At 43.8% G+C, this 22,182-nt stretch overlaps 1 protein-coding gene and 1 pseudogene across 5 annotated transcripts in view; both read left to right on the forward strand.

Moving 5' to 3' along the window:
* LOC147465806 (Ankyrin repeat family protein) overlaps window positions 1-18,669 on the forward strand; it is a 70,180-nt gene extending 51,511 nt beyond the window's left edge. For 2 of the 4 annotated variants that reach the window (XM_086522068.1, XM_086522081.1), the window contains exon 10: window positions 18,149-18,669. In XM_086522068.1, coding sequence (XP_086378194.1) covers window positions 18,149-18,234 — 86 coding nt within the window. In that variant the 3' untranslated portion in view covers window positions 18,235-18,669. The remainder of the gene's footprint in view (window positions 1-18,148) is intronic. The other 2 variants (XR_015189454.1, XR_015189456.1) reach the window with 2 other exon arrangements.
* LOC147465807 (uncharacterized) lies at window positions 12,227-15,203 on the forward strand (annotated as a pseudogene). The gene is made up of 4 exons (XR_015188111.1): window positions 12,227-13,100; window positions 13,200-13,566; window positions 13,657-13,818; window positions 13,939-15,203. The product of XR_015188111.1 is annotated as an uncharacterized LOC147465807 (transcript).
* Window positions 18,670-22,182: the final 3,513 nt, after the last annotated feature.

Below are 22,182 nucleotides of genomic sequence, written 5' to 3' on the forward strand. Positions count from 1 at the left end.
CGTTTAAGAGCATCAATGGTAGACTTATGCTTCCCAGCAATCAACATATCATCTACATATAGCACAAGGATTATAGGACTTCCATCATTATCCTTCTTTGTATACAAACAATGGTCTGAATGGCTGCGTTTAAAGCCTTGAGACAGCATAAAAGTATCAAACTTTTTGTACCACTGACGTGATGACTTCCTCAAACCATACAGTGCCCTTCTTAGTTTGCATACAAGTTCCTTTCTATCAGGAACTACAAAACCCTCAGGTTGCTTCATGTAGATATCTTCATCAATGTCACCATGAAGAAAAGCTGTTTTTACATCCATTTGATTCAATTGTAAGTCAAGCACTGCAGCGAGAGCAAAAAGGACACGCAATGTCGTAAGCTTTACAACAGGAGAAAAGATCTCTTGAAAGTCAATCCCCTCTTTCTGTGCATACCCTTTGGCAACTAACCTTGCTTTATACTTGGGCTTTCCATCAACACATTTGACCTTGTAAACCCATTTGTTAGGAAGAGCCTTTCTTCCTTTAGGCAATGGCACAAGATCCCAAGTATTGTTTGCATGCAAAGATTTGATTTCCTCTTGCATCGCAAGCTCCCACTTACTGCTTAACTCACATGATTTTGCCTCTTTATATATAAGAGGCTCTCCCTCATCTATCAACATAACATGATGCAAAGAGGGGTCAAAGCGCTGTATCAACCTTCTGACACGAGTAGACCTGCGTACCCAATGATCTACATTCTCAGGCACAGGTTCTACATCAGGAGGCAACTCATTTTCAACATGCTCATGCTGCTGAAATTCATTTTCAGCCATGACAGGTGGCTGTCCATCCTCATTTGGAGCATCTAAATCATGTCCTACCTCTTTTGGCTCAAGGTTAACTAGCTGATTATCAATTTCAGCTTGCGGTAATGCATCTTGAGGCTCTTTTTCAACATCAATAGGTGGCAAGAGAGGCTGAAATTTGACCGATTTCTTGTCAATTTCAGAAGATGTAGCATTTTTCAGCAATTTAGCCTCATTGAACACTACATCTCGGCTGCGTACTACCCTCTTAAACTGAGGCAACCATATCCTGTAGCCCATTTCATCCTCTTCTCCATAACCTAGGAAGAGTCCTTGGATGGACTTGGCATCTAGCTTTGTCCTCAAGTCATTACGAACATGGACAAAAGCCTCGCAGCCAAACACTCTCAAATGATCATAAGAGGCAGGTTTGCCAGACCAAACCTCCTCTGGAATGTCATTTTTTAGCGTACTGTTAGGAGAGCGATTGCATACATGAACTGCAGTTTTCAAAGCCTCTCCCCAAAACCCGTGAGGGAGATTAGCCGTGGACAACATGCAACGCACTCTCTCACATAAAGTACGGTTATACCTCTCAGCCACACCATTAGAAGATGGATTATAAGGGGCTGTCAACTCCCTTTTAATCCCATATTCTTCGCAATAACGCTGAAATTCAGCAGACGTGTACTCCCCCCCATTGTCAGATCTCAGACATTTAAGCTTACTACCCTTTTGCGTGGTCACAAAAGCATGAAACCTCTTAAATGCATTAAATGTCTCACTCTTATTCTTTAACAAATATGCCCAGCCTTTCCTAGTGCAATCATCAATGAATGTAACAAAGTATGATGCACCACCAAAAGACTTAACAGGCATTGAACATACATCGGAGTGAATTAAATCAAGAGCATTAGCTTTGCGCGAGACACCAGAATAATAAGAAGACTTCTTTTGTTTACCGTACAAACAGTCATTACAAAAATCTAACTTGGTGCCCTTTACATCAACCCTCTTCAAAGAGGAGAGCACATCAAGTCCCTTCTGGCTCATATGGCCAAGTCTTTTGTGCCACAAGTCCAAATGAGAAGCAACTTCGGCCATTGTAAGAAACTTGCCAGGCAAAGCTTTGCCATGTAAATAGTACAATGTACCACTCTTGCATCCCTTGACAATGAGCATTGATCCCTTAAGCAACTTCCATGAACCCCCTGCAAAAATGGTTGTATAACCCTGTGCATCCATCTGGCCAACAGACAATAGCCTCTTCTTGATGCCTGGTACATACCTTACATCTTTAAGCATAAACTCTTGGCCATTGTTTAATGCCAAGCGCACAGTGCCCATTCCTTCAATGTCACAAGCATGGTTATCCCCAAGGTAAACCTTGCCATACTTGCCTGCATGATAAGAAGCAAAACACTCCACAGATGGAGTCACATGAAATGAGAACATGAAATGAGGCACCCGAGTCTACTATCCAAGACTGTGTAAGGCCATCATTTGCACTTAGCAATGCATCAATGACATCTCTACGCGAGATAAGCATGTCTTCTGCATTTGCTACAACAAAATCTGAGGGGCATGAAGCTGCAACCAAGATCTCCTCACTGTCGGATAACTTTGTGATACCCACACTAGAGGATACATTGACAGTCTCCAAATCCTTGGAGGAGGTACCTGCTGATTTTTCCCCTTTCTTATCCTCTGTCTTCTTCTTCTCCTGTGATTCTTTCTTTCTTTCCTGCTCTTTCTTGAAATACCTGCAATCTGGCTTCTTATGGCCTTTTTTGCCACATTGGTAACAAGTCACATCCTTATCCCTAGACTTGCTTTTGCTCCTGTTTTGAGTCTTGGTACCTGTATTTTGCTTCTGACTTCTGCCTCTCGCATTGTTAGCAGAACTGCCACCTTCCCCACCACTAGACTTGCGTCTAATTTCCTCATTTAAGATGGAGCCTCGCACTCCATCATATGTGAGGTTGGGGCTATTACTCAAAGAAACCACAAGTGTTTCCCAAGAGTCTGGCAAAGTCATCAACAAAAATATGGCTTTCAACTTGTCATCAAAAGGTTGAAGCCCAGTATCCTGTAGCTGACTCATAACACTGGTGAAACCACTTAAGTGCTCAGAAGCCGACTTGGCTTCGTCAAGCATCATGTTCACCAGTTTGCGCATCAAATGCATCTGATTCACAGGGGTGGCATTCTCATAAGTAACCTTCAACTTATGCCAAATTGCATGTGCAGTGTCCAAGCCCTTTATGTCCACCAGGATGTCATTGGTCACAGCCATTTTGATATAGGCCTTTGTCCTCTTGTTGAGCTTGGCCCAATCCTCATCCAGTATATCCTCAGGCTTTACAGCCAAAAGGGCGTCCTCACAATCCTTGAGGAACAAAATCCCTTGTATCCTGTCCTGCCATAGGTCGAAACCTGTACCGTCAAATCGCTTGATTTCCATCAAGCTCTTGGCATCAGACGACGAGGAAGTAGAGGCCATTTGCATGGATAAAAATGCAACAGAAAGTGTCTACACAAAATCTGAAAATTTTCAATGATCACAATGTACCGCACGTTGCATACAATGTGCTGAAAATTTCAGCAATTAACAAGTATCCCCAATGCGTACTTGCATAAACCCACAAAAGGCGTACATAAACCTCAATTTGTGTACATAAAAACAGTCCAATTCTGAATTTTCTTCAAATTTACTGTTTTGGCGCATCAATTTGCATCAAATGGACCTGTTTTGAGTGGGAAAAGCAAGGGGCATTCAGAGGAATCGATTTAGAACACCTGCGTTTTTCTGTTTTGACCTGTAATTTTCTGGTTTTTACCTGTTTTGACCTAATTTCAGCCTGTTTTAGGTTGTTTTGGAAACCCTAATCACCCTAGGTGACACCGGAAGCAAGGGGCTTCGCGATGAAAGCGGAAATTTGACGCGAGAGAAGCCTTTCGCCTGCTGTCCAGTCTCCTGCGCAAAGCTTCTGAAACCCTAATCTGGCTCTAATACCAGTTGGTGAGCGCGCGGCGGTGTGTGCAAGTGATAGAGCACGCGAAGATGTGCAGTGTGTGCAGAGAGGGGTGGCGAAAGCCAACAGGAGAGGAAGCGCTAGCAGAACGAAGAGGGAGAGAGAGAGAGCTCACGTTTTTGGGGAAAACTCAATAAGTGAGTTTTGGGTTTTCCCACTTTTATTATAAGTGACCTTTAAAAAATGTGTCCAGGTTCAATATGAACCTGGACAAAGTATAAAAATGTACAAAAAGGGGTTATTTAAGCCTTTAACCCAACAGTTTCTGGCGCCATTAGCTCCCCTTCTCTGCATGCTACCATGGTCGCAATTATCCCTAGCTTTAGCGTTCCAAAACACTATTGGGCATGCTCTTGACGGCACCGTAGAACCCCCCCTCCCGTAAGCGTTTTAAAACGTTGTGACCAACGGCACCGGCACCCTTGGTCTTGCTGCGTTTTGAAACGTTCGCTATTGATCCTCCCTACGGCAACGCACCCCCTCCTGGCCGTGCGTTTCAATAAACCCATAGCATCTCTGCACGTGACAACGGCATCACCACAGTTCTCCTTCCGGCAACCAATAGAACCCCCACCTTTCCTTTGCGTTTTAAAACGCTGCAGGTTGAGGGCTTGCCCCTTGGGCCATAAGGTAAACCCCCCTCGGGTCAAGTGTATTGCAGTTCTGAAGTGAAAATCTGCGGAGCTATGTCCCCTCCGTGTTAGTGACGATGGTACCAACTCAAAATCCTTGACGACAACCACTTGCCCCACTTGTCAGCGACCCGAAGACGCGTGCAAGCCGTAGTGTTCTAAAACGCTACTCAGCTGTGGGGTTTGAGCACCCCTTGGACATTGGAGGAGACCCCCCTCAGGGTGGATTGTCTTGGGAATTTTGAAGTGGAATTTTGCGGAGCGGAGATTATCTTTCTTGAAGACTCTTTTGAAGAAGTTTCGAGAGCTTTTGGAGCGGCTTGGAAGGTGGATTGTGGAGCCCTCTGTGCTGTGTGTCTAGAGCAGCTTCGTGCAAACCTTGCACCCACCTTTGAAGTGCTTTGTGGCGGCTTGGAAGAGGCGAGGAGATTGGAGGCTAGAGAGAGCCCTCTTTTGGCATGGCTTGAGGACAAGTTTGGGGAACTGCTTGGAGATTATTTTGGGCTTGGTTATTGCAGCCACCTCTTGGAGTGCGAGAAGGATTCTTAGATTTCCAGATCTTGCAACTTCAATACGGTCCTCTCTTGCTCGAGCGCCAATGACATCAATGACCAAAACCAACAAATGGCTATGGACAGTAGGTTAACCACCATCCAGTTAGCAGCCTATGCGCCGACACAGTTCTCAAGGAAACCGGCAAATTGTTTGGCTCGAGATTGTGAAGCCAAAAGCAAATGGACGAGTTCGCTAGAGGACAAAGGCAAAGACAAGCTTGACAAGGATGGGAATACCAATACTCAATTAGTTACCTCGGTACCCATGAGGTCCGACCACAATTGTTATAAATGTGACACGACGCTTTGTTTGGCTCGAGAGTTTGAAGCCAAAGACAAAAGCAGGAAGTTTAAGACAAAGGCAAGCTGGACAGAGATAACGGTGATAAAGATTTGATAGAGGAGATCGGCATGGCACACATGGTGGCAACCACAATGGCCACGACACCAGGTTTCCAATCAGAGGGTAGATGCCACCACTAGCTTCAACCACAGAGAGGCTTGTGAGTGGCAGAGAGGGGCAAGAAGTGCTATGTATAATTAATTTGGACCCTTGTGTTGGAGTTCAAGTTATCGGTGTTTGAACCCATGGGTCGGAGTTCAAGGCACATGCATCTGGCAAGGAACCAATCAGACGTTTCTAAAACACTATGGATGAGTGCGCACTAATCCTTTGTTGTTGGTCGGATTATGAACAAGATGTGTTCCATAGTTCATTATCTTGGAGTGTTTTGGACACACGAATGGGGATTCTTGGATGTAGTATTGTCTACAATTCTAGTTTTTTAAAGTCATCCGATGCTCAAGATGGCATTCTTCTAAGGAACAAAGTTGAGGGTAGCAAACCCGAGGTGATAGACGGATGCTTTGATGGGGTGTCCATGGTAGCTTCTTCATCGACTTGGTCTCACTATTTATGTCCACTATGAGCTGCAGAGAGGGTGTTAAGAGTTTTGGCATCTCAAGTGAACTGCCCAATGTGATCCCATTATTTATTTTGGCTTTTAGAGATTTATTTCACATATTTGTCAAAGTCTGGGTAGGGCAATCTACCGAGGTGGCTATATAAGCAACCCTCACCCCCCATTGTATTCATAGTTACCAGGAACGGGAAACCGGAACGGGAACGCGGAACAAAATGCCATTCCCTGTTACGGGTACTCACGTTTGAAACATGGAACGGGGATTCGGAACGGGAGCTTGGAATGGGAACGGGGAACGGAGACCTGAAAACGGCCATTCCCTATTACTATGATTGTATTATATATCAGTTGACAATTATTCATTGCCAAGGTTGATTGGTTTAGGAGACTCTCTCTCTCTCTCATGTTTTCTCCCCTTGGTCTCTACGCTGTTAGGAAATAAGACGTAGCTAAATAGATAATTGAGTAGATTACTTAATGGAGAGAGACAGATTTATATACACGAGATTATAGAGTAGAGAGAGAGAGAGAGAGAGAGAGTACACACGATATACGTGGTTCACCCAATGTGGGCTACGTCCACGGGAAAGCAGCCACTCAATGGCTTTAGTACTTCAAAACAAGAAGTAGTTTACAAAGGGATTATACCCTTAATGGAGCTCCCGCCTTGCTTCACTCTCATCACCTCACACTCACCTTGTTGCATCAACTTCACACTATGAAATGTGTGTAGAAATGGCCTCCTTTTATAGGCCAAAAGGGCTGCCCTCTCTTATGAGAGACAGCCATGTGTAGCCGCCCTTGTACGGATAAGTCGAAATCGGACCCTCCAATCCGCCCATGTGTGGCCGCCCTTGAGAAGACAAGTCCGCTTTTGAATTCGGCCACCGGCCATTGACTACCGGCCACCGGTCAACCGATCGGTTGTTTTCCGACCACTTTCCGACTGCCGTCCGGCCATAATATTCCGGCGAAAAAAAAAAAGTCTCGGGGGCGGGGGCCTCCGCCCCCGAGGCCTTTAAAGTTGCCCCTGATTCTTGTCCATGAAAATTTTGGTTTCCGGTGAGTGATTTTCCTTCACGCACGATGGCTTCTCCTCATAATGGGGGCCTTACAAATGTGCGCTTTTACCACAGAAAATTACAAGGGTAAATCAGGCTCCATACTTAACAATCTCCCACTTGGAGACTGATCTCCAAACCAAACCTGTGACTGCTTTCCATTCTGGCTTCTTATCCTTGAATGCCGATTGAAGATGAGCAAAAGCTCAACTTCTTCTTGTTGACCACCTTTGTAAACATTTCTGCAGGATTTTCACTTGTATGCACCTTTCCTAGCTTTAGTTGTCCCTCTTCCAAAAGAGTGCGTATGAAGTGATATCTCACCTCAATGTGCTTTGTCCTTGAATGAAAGGCTGAGTTCTTCGCAAGATAGATAGCGCTTTGGCTATCACTGTACAAGACACAATTGTCTTGTTTGAATCCAAGCTCTTCTAAGAATCTGTGAAGCCACAGAATTTCTTTGCTTGCCTCCGTCATTGCTACATACTCTGCTTTCATGGTAGAAAGTGAAACCACTTTCTGCAGCTTTGAAGCCCAGCTTACTGTTGTGCCTCCAACCGTGAACACATAGCCAGTAGTGCTCCTTCGAGTATCTTTGTCACCTATCATATCTGCATCAGTATACCCTTCTAGAAAAATATTAGTTCCTCCAAAATACAAAGCATTTGTTGTTGTCCCTTTTAGATACCTAAGTATCCACTTCACAGCTTGCCAATGCTCTTTACCTGGGTTGTCCATGAACCTACTCACAACTCCCACTGCATGTGCAATGTCTGGCCTTGTCCAGACCATAGCATACATTAGAGAACCTACTGCTGCAGCATATGGAACTTTAGACATATAGGCTATCTCCTCTTGTGTCTTTGGACACATATCCTTCGTTAGTTTAAAATGACCAGCCAAAGGTGTAGAAACTGGTTATGCATTGCAAACCTTTCTAGTACCTTCTTGATGTAATCTTCTTGAGATAGCTTTATTGTCTTCTTCGTCCTGTCCCTTGATATTTTCATACCAAGTATCCTCTTTGCAGCACCTAAATCTTTCATTGAAAAAGATTTGGACAGCTCCTCTTTTAGGTCTTTGATGTCCTGCATGTTAGCACTTGCAATCAACATGTCATCAACATACAACATTAGGATGATGAATTTCCAATCTCCCAAATTCTCCATGTAGACGCAGTGATCCGAGTTGCATCTTGTGAATCCATGATCCAACATCCATCGATCAAACTTCAAGTACCATTGTCTTGATGCTTGCTTTAAACCATACAAGCTCTTCTTTAATGTGCAAACCATTGTCTCCTTACCTTTTACTTCATACCCCTTTGGTTGAAGCATGTAGATTTCCTCCTCTAAGTCACCGTGAGGGAATGCCGTATTTACATCCATTTGCTCGAGATTTAGATCATGAGCAGCCACAAGGCTTAAGACAAGCCTAATTGAGTTCATTTTTACAACAGGAGAAAATATTTCATTGAAGTCAATACCTTTCTTTTGAGAAAAACCTTTTACCACAAGCCTAGACTTATACCTTTTCTTCCCACCTTCTTCTTCCTTTAGCTTGTACACCCATTTGTTTTGAAGTGCCCGCTTACCTTTAGGCAACTCAACCAACTCCCATGTTTGGTTGCGATGTAGTGAGTCCATCTCCACTTGCATGCTCTTCGTCCATTCTTCTTTGGATTCATGTTGCATAGCTTCTTCATATGATTCCGGCTCTCCAAAATCTGAGATCAAGAGATGGTTGAAGGAAGGAACAAACCTTTCTGGAGGTCTACTTGCTCTTGTAGATCTTCGGGGAATAGGTTGAGGCTCCTCATTTGGTTGACGTTGTTGCACATTGTCACCGTTTGCAGTCCTTGAGTCTTCACCGTCCTCAAGCTCCATGTACTTATCACCTGTTTCTTTTGTTTGTTTTCTTTCCAAGTAATCTTTGTACATATTTTGTTCGTTAAAAATTACATCCCTACTCCTTAAGATTTTACCATCTTCAGGATTCCATAGGCGATACCCAAAGTCTCCTTCTCCATAGCCAATAAAGAAACAATTTTTGGACTTTGCATCTAACTTTGATCTTAGGCTTCTATCTATGTGCATGAAAGCCTCACACCCAAACACTTTGAGAAATGCATAATTCACCGGTTTACCTGTCCATGCCTCTTCTGGAACTCCCCCATCCAATGCCGTTGAGGGTGACCGATTGATTAAGTACACAGACGTACTTACAGCTTCCGCCCAAAGCTCAAGCGGTAGGCCTGCATGTAGCCGCATGCTTCGTGCTCGTTCCATGATTGTCCTGTTCATCCTTTCCGAAATCCCATTTTGTTGAGGTGTCCTTGGGGTTGTCCTTTGCCTCCGAATGCCATTGCTAGCACAAAAGCTTTCAAAAGCTTGGCTGCAATATTCGCCTCCATTGTCGGATCTGAGGCATTTAACCTTGGTACCTGTTTCATTCTCCACAAAGGCTGTCCACCTTTGAAATATGGAAAATACATCGGATTTATTCTTCATGACATAAACCCATGTTTTTCTAGTCGCATCGTCTATGAATGTTACATAGTACAATGAGCCACCAAGTGATGGTGTACTTGCAGGACCCCAAACATCAGAATGAACCAACTCAAGTTTTTTATTTTTTCTTTCATTTCCTGATTTTTGAAATTTTACCCTCTTTTGTTTACCATAAGCACAATCTTCACAGAACTCTAAGTTCACTTCTTTCAAACCTGGTAGAAGCTTCTTTGTTTGAAGGATTTGCATTCCTTTGGCACTCATATGCCCAAGTCGGTAGTGCCACACCGCACTGTCAACTTCTGTAGTTGCTGCACAAGCTGAAGGTTGCGTGCTAACAGTACACAAGTAAAATGTACCGACTTTTTCACCCTTGGCAACCACCAAAGATCCCTTTGAGATCTTCCACCGTTTGTTTCCGAATGCAATGTTGTGACCTTCATCGTCCAATTGTCCTGTAGAGATCAAATTTTTACGAAGAGAAGGAACATGCCTAACATCTTTAAGCTTCCATTCATTTCCGTTAGCAGTTTTGACAGAAACTGTACCTTTGCCGACAATCTCACAAGCTTCATCATCTCCCAAGTATACATATCCAAAATTACCTTTGGTGTAGTCTTGGAAATGTTGCTTGTGTGGTGTCGCATGGAATGAAGCCCCGGAATCTACTATCCAGGAATTAGACACATTGTCTAATGAGAGAATTAGGGCATCTTGCTCTACTTTACCTGCCACATTGGCCTCCGATGTTGGCTTGTTGTCTTGAGACTTTTTCTCCTTCTTCTTCTTGGACCAGCAATCCTTCTTGACGTGGCCCTTCTTGCCGCAGTTCCAACATTCAAGAACTGACTTTGTGCGTGACTTGCTCCGCCTTGAGCGATCACGACCCTTTTGGTTTTTGAACCTCTCCTTAAGCCTTCCTCTTGTTTCCACTGATAGTGCAGCACTTGATGATTCTCCTGTGCTTCTCCTTCGCATTTCCTCGCTTAGGAGAACACCCACAACATCATCAAACTTAAGAGTATTTGTGCCAGAGATAGAATTACTTACAGCCATCACAAGGCTGTCCCAACTATCGGGTAGAGATGATAGTATAAGGAGAGCTCGCACTTCGTCATCGAAATTGATTTTCACTGATCGAAGTTGACTTATGTTTGTGTTAAAGTCATTTAGGTGTTCTGCAACTGAACCATTCTCTGCCATCTTTAGATTGAACAAACGCTTCATAAGAAATACCTTATTGGATGCCGATGGTTTCTCGTAGAAGTCGTCAAGTGACTTCATCAAGTCCTCCGTGGTCTTCATCTCCGAAACATTGAAGGCCACCGTTGACGCCAAGCAGGGTAGTTTTCGTACGTCGAACGGAACCTCTCGTTTCGTCCGGCCGGACCCGTCCCGTCCCGTGCGTTCCGTTCGTTCCGTCCGGCCTGTTTTTTTCGGCAGTTTATGACCGTTGGCAGCATTTTGACCGTTTTGCAACGTCCAGTTTATAGGCCTTTTGGAGCCGTTTGCAGGCAGTTTTGAAGCCAAATGCCATGCTTATTGCCCATGGGCCATTGGCACATTGCCATGCTTATTGCCCAAGGGCCAATGCCCATTGCTCAAATGTCAAGCCTCACATGCTCTTCCTCTCCTATTTAAGCAACCCTTCCCCTTTGTTATCCAACACAACCTACAACTACAAGCTACAAGCTTTAGCCCTAAGCCTCTCAATGCTCTACCCTCTCATCTCCATGTGCTTCCATTGAAGCTTCAAGCTCTCAAGCTCTCGAGTCTCCATTGGGTCTACCATCTCTCTCCTTCAAGGTCCCTTGGGTGACACCGTGACGGGTCTCTCCTTCAAGCTTCCTTGGGTCTCTCTCTCTCTCCCTCCCTCTCCCTCTCTCTCTCTCTCTCTCTCTCTCTCTCTCTCTCTCTCTAATCTATTGATACATCGTACATCATACTAGTAGCTACTAGCTACATACTACATAATGCCGCCTCCTCTTCATGAAGCCTTTGAGAAGCATTGCCGATATTTTGAGCGGGTGGGGGGCAAGCAAAACTCTTGCAAGTGGTGGTGCAAATATTGCCCAAAAGCTATGACCTCTTCCGTCACCCGTCTCATCATCCACTTGACAAAGATAGGAGGACAAGCGGGGCCATGTCCTAATATCCCCGAAGATATCCTTGCGGAATGCAAGAGAAAGTATCTTCCATTGAAGACACGCAAGGGTAGAGTCACCTCGGATGAGTTCGTGTTGCCGGATGTTGATAGCTCCGATTCGGAGGAAGAGGCCTCTCCAACTATGTCCATGGCTACCGGTGCCACCGCGGCCTCATGTGATGGTAGTGCCTCCTCCAAGAAGTCCAAGAAGTCCAAGAAGTCCAAGGGGTCTTCAAGTGATGGTGGCCGGCCTCCGAAGACGGCAAAGCAAACTTCTCTTGCGAAATCGGTGGGTGGATGCTCCGGCCCCTTGTCTTTCCTCAAGGAGAGACAAAGAATCGCGGAAATAGAGATTGCCCGCACGGTGATTGAATGCAATCTCTCCTTCAACATTCTTCGGTTGGAGCGATGGAAGAGGATGATCATAGCAATTGCGGCGGTTGGTCCATGCGAAGGGTGGACGGGTGTGTCATACCATGACATGAGAACAAAGAAGCTTGATGAAGAGAGGGCAAGGATTGACAAGTCACTTGAGCCCGTACGTGCGGGTGGGGCAAAGTATGGATGCTCTATCCTCTCCGACGGATGGAGCGACCGCAAGAAGAGGGGCATCATCAACATTCTTGTTTCTTGTCCTCTTGGCACGTACTTCTTACGGGCGGTGGATGCGGGTTCGAGAGGGAAGAAAGTGACCGGGGCATTCATTTGGAAGCACATTCGCCAAGCCATTCTTGAGGTAAAACCGTAAATCGAGCCTTTATGTCTTGAGCAATTGCCAATGAGTCCTATGTTTTAATTTTTAAGTTTTAACTCTTCTTGTCACAAATGCCTCTTGTGTAGGTTGGTGCGGAGCATGTCGTGCAAGTGATTACCGACAATGCTTCAAATTGCAAGGCAATGAGTAAGAGGCTAGAGAAGGAATTTCCATCCATAGTATGGACTCCATGTGCCTCTCATTGCCTTGACCTTCTCTTTGAAGACATAGGGGAGCTAGGTTGGGTGAAAGATATCCTCAACCAAGCACTCTCCATCATCAATTTCATCAATGGCAAAGTGAGGGTGCTTGCCATTTACCGCACCTACTCCGACCTTGAGTTGAAGAAGCCATCGGCCACTCGCTTTGCCGCCATGTGGCTACTTTTAGAGCGGCTCTATGATGTGCAAAACAAAATACAAAAGACCATGGTCTCCGATGAGTTTAAGGAGTGGATGAATGGAGAGTCCGCCGCTTCCCAACAAGATGCAAAAGCCATCCAACGGCTTTGCTTGCGGGAGGAGTTTTGGCAAGAAATTAAGGGTCTTGTCGTTGCGATCTTGCCCTTGTACAAGGCTCTCCGCATGACCGACATGGAAGGGGCAACTATTGGGCTTCTATGGCACTTCATGGAGGAAGCTTACAAGGAGATTGAGAAGTCTACAATCCTAGATGGGGCTCCCGATGGAACACGGTATAACTACATATTTATTATTACATATGTCATTCTCTATATATTTAAATTCTACATGCTTGTTTCTCTACTTAGTACATTTCCTCTCTCTTCTTGTAGTGATTACCTCGAGGACTCTCCCAAGAGAGACGACATTCTCCTCCTAATCACAAAGCGGTGGGATTGGATGAAGAGACCTATCCATTACTTTGCGGCTCTCTTGCATCCGGCTTACAAGAAGCCCGAACTCTTTGCAAATCAAGAGCTTATTGAGGAGCGCAACAATTACCTCTTTAAGGTGCTAAAAGAAGAGGACATTGGAGCATTTCTCCAAGAGGTAATCAACTATAGCGACCAACGAGGCACCGCATTTACTTCCAACTTGTGTTGGAAGCGGCAATCCTTGGTGAAGCCTTTATTTTGGTGGGAGAGCTTTGGCTATCAATTGCCTACTCTCAAACGACTTGCTTTGAGGGTTCTTGGCCAAGTAAGCGACAAGCCTCAACCTTTTACATTTTATGCTTAATCTCTTCAACTATTGTCTCTTATAGCTTATGCCTCTCTTGATGTGTTTTAGGATTGCTCATCGGGAGCATGTGAGCGTAATTGGTCCGCATACTCCCTCATCCACACCAAAATCCGAAACAAGCTCTCAACGAAGCAATTAGAGCGACTTATCTATTGTCGCTCCAATTTACGCATGTTGCGCTCTATGCATGAGATGCCTATGGCTCGACAGGTATAAATTATAAATTATAATCACTACTCACTCCATTTTCTATACTCTAGAGTCTAGTCTTTAATTAGTTTGAATATACTAATTATGTTTTCATTGTCCAATGTTGTAAATGTCAAATAGGTCAACGTGGATGAGCTCACACTACCATTGACACTCTAAAGAGTGTCAATAAAGAGCAAGACCCTGAGGAGCAAATGATTTTTCGTGAGCTCTACTTGGAGCTTGAGGAGATTGATCGCCGGGTTTCTCACACACGATCACGCAAGAAGGTCGTCATCCATGGAGTTACATCGGCTACAAGAGACAGAGGTGCCAGGGCTACAAGAGGTAGAGGCAAAGCATCAACAACACCCACGGAGGCTCCTAGGACCTATGTGCGGCGAGGCTCCAGAAGCGGCTCTTGTGCGGCGGCCATCACTATGGAGGATAGAGAGCCTCGAGAGCCAGAGTATGATGATGAAGGCAACCTCATTAGTGATGGAGATTATGAGCCGTCATCCTTCGACTCTTGTGAGGAAGAGGATGATGTTGATGAGCAAGGCTCAGAAGAGGAAGATGAGGAAGATGATGAGAGCACTAGTGACTAGTGACTTTACTATTTAGTCTCTCTATTATGGTGTGTCACTTTTTGAGTACTTTGTAGTCCTTGCCACTTGGTCCCCCCACTTTTTTGTATCCCTTGCCACTTTTTGAGTACTTTGTAGCCCTTGCCACTTGGTCTCTACTTATCAAATTTCAATGATCATTTTGGTTTATGTAATGCTCATTCTCTTTAGTCTTTGAGTCTTGACTCTTTACATTGTACTATGTACTATGTAGTATTGTAACTACTAACTTGTAATCTATACAAATGTCAAGTTTCTATAAGTAAGTATTAAGGCCTAAGCCTTAGGCCCTTAGACTTGAGAATTATTTGTTTTTTTAAATTTGAACGTACATAACGTCATCGTACATCATAATTTTTTTTAGTTCGTTTAGTACCGCACATCATCGTACGCGTACAAAACGTACGGGACCGTACGAGACTACTATGACGCCAAGCTTAACCGGATTGTTCCCAGTGCCTTTCGATCAAGGACAATCCATGCTTCATCTGCCATTGTTGCGGGCTTCTTCGCAAGACCGCCTAGTGGCAAATAGAGGTCCTTCTGGTAGAGATAGTCTTCAATCTGCATCTTCCAATGTTGGTAGTTTTTGCTGTTGAACTTCTCAATCTTGAGCTTCCCTTCCTCCGCCATAACTCCCACTCAATTCAAGGAATCCTTTCCTTGAGATAATTTAGCTACGAGCAAACCTTGCTCTGATACCAGTTGTTAGGAAATAAGACGTAGCTAAATAGATAATTGAGTAGATTACTTAATGGAGAGAGACAGATTTATATACACGAGATTATAGAGTAGAGAGAGAGAGAGAGAGAGAGAGTACACACGATATACGTGGTTCACCCAATGTGGGCTACGTCCACGGAAAAGCAACCACTCAATGGCTTTAGTACTTCAAAACAAGAAGTAGTTTACAAAGGGATTATACCCTTAATGGAGCTCCCGCCTTGCTTCACTCTCACCACCTCACACTCACTTTGTTGCATCTACTTCACACTAAGAAATGTGTGTAGAAATGGCCTCCTTTTATAGGCCAAAAGGGTTGCCCTCTCTTATGAGAGACAGCCATGTGTAGCCGCCCTTGTGCGAATAAGTCCAAATCAGACCCTCCAATCCGCCCATGTGTGGCCGCCCTTGAGAAGACAAGTCCGCTTTTGAATTTGGCCACCGGCCACCGGCCATTGACTTCCGACCACCGGCCATCGGCCATTGACTACTGGCCACCGGCCATCGGCCATTGACTACCGGCCACCGGCCACCGGCCAACCGACCGGTTGTTTTCCGACCACTTTCCGGCTGCCGTCCGGCCATAATATTCCAGCGGGAAAAAAAAAGTCTCGGGGGCGGAGAGCGGAAAAAAAAAAGTCTCGGGGGCCTCCGCCCCCGAGGTCTTTAAAGTTGCCTCTGATTCTTGTTCGTGAAAATTTTGGTTTCCGGTGAGTGATTTTCCTTCACGCACGATGGCTTCTCCTCATAATGGGGGCCTTACAAATGTGCGCTTTTACCACAGAAAATTACAAGGGTAAATCAGGCTCCATACTTAACATACGCTTCCGCATCGTCGACTTTGACAATGATATCCCAGGAAAACGAGTCCGAATACATGTAATCAACAAACCGATGCATATGAGAGCAGTACCACAACGGATGTGGGATAGTTAGTCTCAATCTTTGTAGTGCAATGAATGCATCATGAAGAAGCAATTCTTCGGGTATGAAGAAATTTGCCAGTTGGGAGAACTCCAATCAGACATCTCCATGGGAATTCTAGTATGCCAAACATTCATGTCCTTATTGTGCCACCATTTAGTACATTTATGCATATTCCATACCATATTGCAGTGTTTTTCTATCCAGAAGGATAATTGCAAATGATAATATACTCGCTTCGCTGAGGAAAGCATAGAGGAACCAAAAAAATTCCAATCCTCGAAGTCGATCGTCAGCAAAGAGCGGTGGAGATTTAGAAATAAGATCACGAATAATCTGCCATGTGTGTTTTTAATGCATACCAAGCGCAAAAGAAATAATCGCCTGTTGAAATGAAAGTACATTTCCAATAGAGTCAATGACATGTGATATCGAACCAATGCCTTGCTGTAAAAGAAAAAATGCCTATCTGGGAGAATGCTGGACTAGGGTTTGATCGAAGACCATGCTCCAATGTATACTTTCTAGTTTGAGCGAATTGCCACCATCGCCGTTCTGACCATGCCAAGATAAATGCTAAGTTACTTGTTTCCAATCAGCAAACATTGCACGCACACACACGTGCGTGCGCATGCACGCACACAAGAACTCTTTTGTCATGCGTATGTAGTGACAAGACTTTAGTACGTGATTTTAATAAACTTGGATGCGTTGGCTTATTGTATGTGATAAGCACACAAGTAAAATTGGAGTTGTGAGCTCTTGCTGTGTTGTAGGTGCAAATAGACAGCTAAGGTGACCATTTTTGAGAGGCATTCGTAGCGATGCAACTACATTCTCTTAGGTTGCTCTTTGAAGAAGACCAGATACCCTACCTTCACTAGAAGGCACCATCAAGTATGATGCTTTATCTCATTATAGTAGGAAAGACGGATGCTTTGGGCTCTTTATAATAGAATAGTTGTGCTTGGTGCCAATTGACTAGTTTCTGCCTTGTTCCTAAGAGCACAAGCCCAAGGTGCACAGAGTGTAGTCCTAGTGTCATGCTCATCATGCTTGTACTCACAGATACTTTTCCTTAATCCTTAGTGCTAAACTCAGCAGTTATCTTTGTTGCTTTGTCTATATGGACAAAGTTAATGCCTGCGATCGCTTTGGAGTATATTTATTGCACTAGGTGCATACGTTGCCATGCCTTGTAAATCATGCCTAAGCTCATATAGCAAACTTGCTCTATAAGTAATACCGTAAGAAGCTTTTCCTACACAGAGTTTTATGGACTCACGTGTAACCAAGGTGGTGTATGCCGATAAATCCTTGAACCAAATGTAAAATAATATCCTACAATTCACACATATGGGCCTCTTACAGCAGGCACTATTAGGGGAGAGCAGGAGAGTGAGTCCTGAGTTAGCTGAGGAGTTTGATCATTCAACAGGTTTTGCATTACCGGCAGATGTCCTGATGTCCATGATTTTCCCTGCTCATTTCTTTACATGTGGTCTATAGAGCTTTCCATAGATTTCATTAAGGGATGGACCCCTATGTGTCGACTGTATTTCCTGCAGCTGTTGAAAGGACATCAGAATTTTCATAGTCCAGAGAGGCCATCTATGATCTGATTCGGAGTGTAGAATTAATTGCTTGCATCATGCTCAAAGTGGTCGATTTTGATTGTCATAATTGAGCAAATCTGTATATATCTCAAATTTAGCAAACAACCTCACTTATTTTTTGTGTCGGTGGAGGTGCACAGCCCTTGGGAAGGGGCAAAGTGAGATTAACATAAAATTTCCATTTCCTCCTACACTTTTCCCTTGATACTTGTGCAGAATTGTTGTACTTATGTAACTCTCACGACCAATTGATAAACTATGTACAAAGGCTAGAAGACCAATATTCACATGCAACCAAGATGGAAATGTTGTCATGCTAGAAGTCTTATCCCTAACCAGATGTGGTGCATCCTACTTGCCTTCATTTACTTGAGCCCTAGCTAGTTAGGCTGATATGTTTTCCTACCTGCATTGCATAGTAAGATGGGGGTTTTCGAAAATTAACAGTCATTGTTTTCACAGGAGAGACACCACTTGATTGTGCCCCAGCTACTCTACAATACAAAATGCAACAGAAGTTGAAGTCTAATTTGACAAAACAGCAATGATGATGATGATAATGGTGACGATGATTATGACGATCCGATTGTCAAGGAGTGCTCATCTTTGCTCACTTGAATGCTGTCCAGGTTTGTAAGGCTTTCACAAGAGTTAATTGCTTGCATCATGCCCAGAGTGTTCTTTGCTTGTCATGATTGAGCAAATCTGTATGTATGTCAAATTTAGCAAACAACCTCACTTATTTTTGGTGTTGGTGGAGGTGCAAGGGCAAAGGGAGATGAACATAAAATTCCCATTTCCTCCTACACTTTCCCTTGATAATTATGCAGAATTGCTGCATTTATTTTGACCATCGGTGTAAATTGTTGGGATATTTGATTACTACAACTTATGTGACACATTACAGCCAACTTACGACCTTGCCACTGTCGGTCTTTTCGTCGTTGTCCGTTTTATTGATGGGAAGGTTTATTTTGAAGGTCTCTTTAGTGCTGTGATATTAGCGTATGTTATGGAAAAACTTGCGCATGGAGGTGGAGGTTAACATAAAATTCCCATTTCCTCCTACACTTTCGCTTGATAACCATGCAGCCAACTTACAAACTTGCCATCTATCGTTCCTTTCATCGTTGTCCGTTTTACTGATGGGAATGTTCATTTTGAAGTCTCTTTAGTGCTACTGATATCACAATGATGGTAGGGAATGTTCTGAAAAAACTCTGTTTGGACATTGAATTAGAACACTCGCTAGAGGCTACCTTATTCCTTTTAGATGAAACATACAGAACAACAAGACAAGCATGACTTATATGAAGTTTCAAAAGCCTTGTTGTCTGTAATTACCTATGTAATCTTTAGTAAAGCCCTTTTTTTATGCTATATGGTCTCTTCAATCTATAATATGTATGCATTGTGGATGCCATGAATGTGATAAGACTTTCAAGCATGTCATAGATGAATGGGACTTCCATTGCCTCAAAATGCACTCGTGAGACTCGTATACCTTTTCAATAATCGAAGTGTTGCAATTGTTGTTCTTTTTTTTCACTAATGTGTAATCGTTTCGATTACAAAAAAGAAATGTACAAATGGTCAGATGACCTATTGGACAACTATGTACAAAGGCTAAAAGACCAATATTCACATGTAGCCAAGATCGAAATGTTGACATGTTGAAGTCTTACCCCTAACCGGATGTGGTGCATCTTGTTTTCCTTTGTTTACTTGACCCCTAGCTTGCTAAGTTGATGTCTTTTCCCCGCTTGGATTGCACAATGAGACTGGATTTTTGGAAAATGAACAGTGATTGTTTTCACAAGAGAGACACCACTTGATTGTGCCTCAGCTACTCTACAATATAAAATGCATTGGAAGTTGAAGTCTAATTTGACAAAATAGCGATGATGATGATGATGATGGTGATGATGATTTTAACGAGCTAATGTCAAGGAGTGCCTATTACTCCTAGGTAGAGGTTTGAAGCTCGTTCCAAACCTCTACCTATATATATGTGTGTGTGTGTGTGTGTGTGTGTGAGTGAGAGAGAGAGAGAGACACACACACACACACACAATCACCCTAAGCTCAAGTGCGTGCTACTTGGGGGCGGGGGGGGGGGGGGGGGGGGGGGGGGGGGGGAGAGAGAGAGAGAGAGAGAGAGAAGAAGAAGAAGAAGAGAGTTTTAATGTCGTAGGAAACTATCCCAAGAGACCTTAAAGATCTAGCCGATGAGGGGTTGAACCCAAGAACTCTTATTCAAGAGGGAAATGGCATAAGCAATCTACCACACTTGGGTGTGTGTGTGAGAGAGAGATAACAATGTTAAAAAAAGCTCTCTCAAAAGCTTGCTCAAATCACCTTTTGAGTGAGCGTTTTTGGTAAAATACATCATCTAAGCAAAAAGAGAAAAAAAGCCCTCTCCATTCCAATTCCCATTCTTGCTCACTTGAATGCTGCCAAGTTTGCAAGGCTTTTACAAGAGTTAGAGTTAATTGCTTACATCATGCTCAAAGTGGTCAAGTTTGATCGTCAAAATTGAGAAAATTTGTATGTATCCCAAATTTAGCAAACAGCCTCACTTGTTTTTTGTGTTGGTGGTGGAGGTGCATAGACTTTGGGCAAGGGTTAAATATGTGAAATGGACAAAATATTTATGCACAACCAAGATGAAAATGTTGTCATGCTAGAAGTCTTAGCCCTAACCAGATGTCGTGCATCCTATTGGCCTTTGTTTACTTGAGCCCTAGCTTGCTAGGGTAATATGTTCTCTCACTCGCATTGCACAGTGAGACTGGGATTTTCAGAAATTAATAGTGATCGTTTTCACAATAGAGACACCACTTGACTGTGGCCTTGTTGAAAGTGGATTTCTGTTTTTCCAAACAGCAATGATGATGATGAGACATGCTCGTCTTGTTGTTTTGCATCTTTCATCTATTGGGAATAAGGTAGTCTTTAGCATGTTTTGCCTCGTGAGAGTGCAAAGTAAGAGGCAGGTATACTTTGAAAAATTCAATACCCTTGAGTTTTCTCGTAACATTCATCAACGTAAATGTGATATCAGTAGCACTAAAGATACCTTCAAATAAACCTTCCCATCAGTTAAATAGACAATGATGAAAGGAATGACAGATAGCAAGGTTGTATGTTGGCCGCATTTGTGTTAAGTTGTATAATCAAATATCCTAACAATTATATACACATAGGTAGGTGTGTGTGTGTGTGTAGTAAAATTTCATGTAAAGTTTTTAAGTAATCTCCAACCCAAAGTGCTTGAAAGCGAGGTAGCTAGGGGGGGGGGGGGGGGGGGGGGGGGGGGGGGGGGTGTGTTGTGTGAATTGGGGGAGAACATCGTGGGCATGCGAGGCGTATTTCATAGGGTCCGAGGCTTCGCGAGTAGGGAGCCACGGTCTGACTATCAAGAGCAGCAAACCCCAAAAGACCAGTAAGAGAATAGGGAGATCCAACGAGGTATGGGCATGTGTGTGTGTGTGTGTGTGTGCATGCGCGCACGCGAGTAACTAAGAAAGGTTCATCCATATCAAGTATGTGTGAGCCTGGGAAAGAACGGGACAAGGAAGGGCATGTGGGTAAGCAGAGAAATACCACCACTTCCTATAATAAAAGAACCACGATTCCAAACATAGAGGGGTCATCTTGAAGCACCCATGCATGCCTTTGTTGACTTCATTATGAGCACCCACATTATGTGAATCGTCTCAAAGATTATTAATTCAAGTCCACTACGTGCTCAAAGCTCCAACTAAGCCAAAAAAAACCCAGCTGCGAAGTGTATTCTTTTAGGGGTTCTAGGGTTTTGTGAGCATGGAACAAGGCTTGTGGCAAGTAAGGAGCAGTTTCAAGAAAGGTTGTTCGCAAGAGATGATCATAGGTTGAAGCATGGCTCACCTGTGCAATTGTGGAAAACTGTACGCGGATGTGTGCGAGCCCTATTACGAAGAATGAGCCTAAAAGAATGGCTCACCTGTGCAATTGTGGAAAACTGTACGCGGATGTGTGCGAGCCCTATTACGAAGAATGAGCCTAAATGAATTTATGGCAACTTTTTATTTGTGTGTGTGTGTGTGTGTGTGTTTGGGGGGGGGGGATTTATTGTCAAAAAACGGGTTGTGTACACCTGGCAGTGCATGTGATCCAATATTAAGAAGGAAGGTAGGATTGTTAGTAAGATACAACCAAAACAAGCTACATTAAATACTTAGGCCACACATAATCGGGCAAGCCGATAGGATTGAATGCAACTAGGGGTTAAGATAACCTTCGATTACCCGAGATAGTGGGTTGTGTGTAGCTTGGGTTCGGTGAATAGTTGTGTTGTGTATGCCGCACAAGTAGATGGATAAGATACCATTCATTTGTATGGGTGATGTACAATTTTTGGATGGCAAAAGGTAGGGCCTTAACTCCATTTTGCAAAATGTATCAACGCCTTTCCATTGAGTCATGTGGATACCATTCATGGCCATTGGGAATGG

Source organism: Adiantum capillus-veneris, chromosome 1 (assembly GCF_014529385.1).
Source record: "Adiantum capillus-veneris isolate H3 chromosome 1, ASM1452938v2, whole genome shotgun sequence".
In the NCBI taxonomy this organism is placed as follows: Eukaryota; Viridiplantae; Streptophyta; class Polypodiopsida; order Polypodiales; family Pteridaceae; genus Adiantum; species Adiantum capillus-veneris.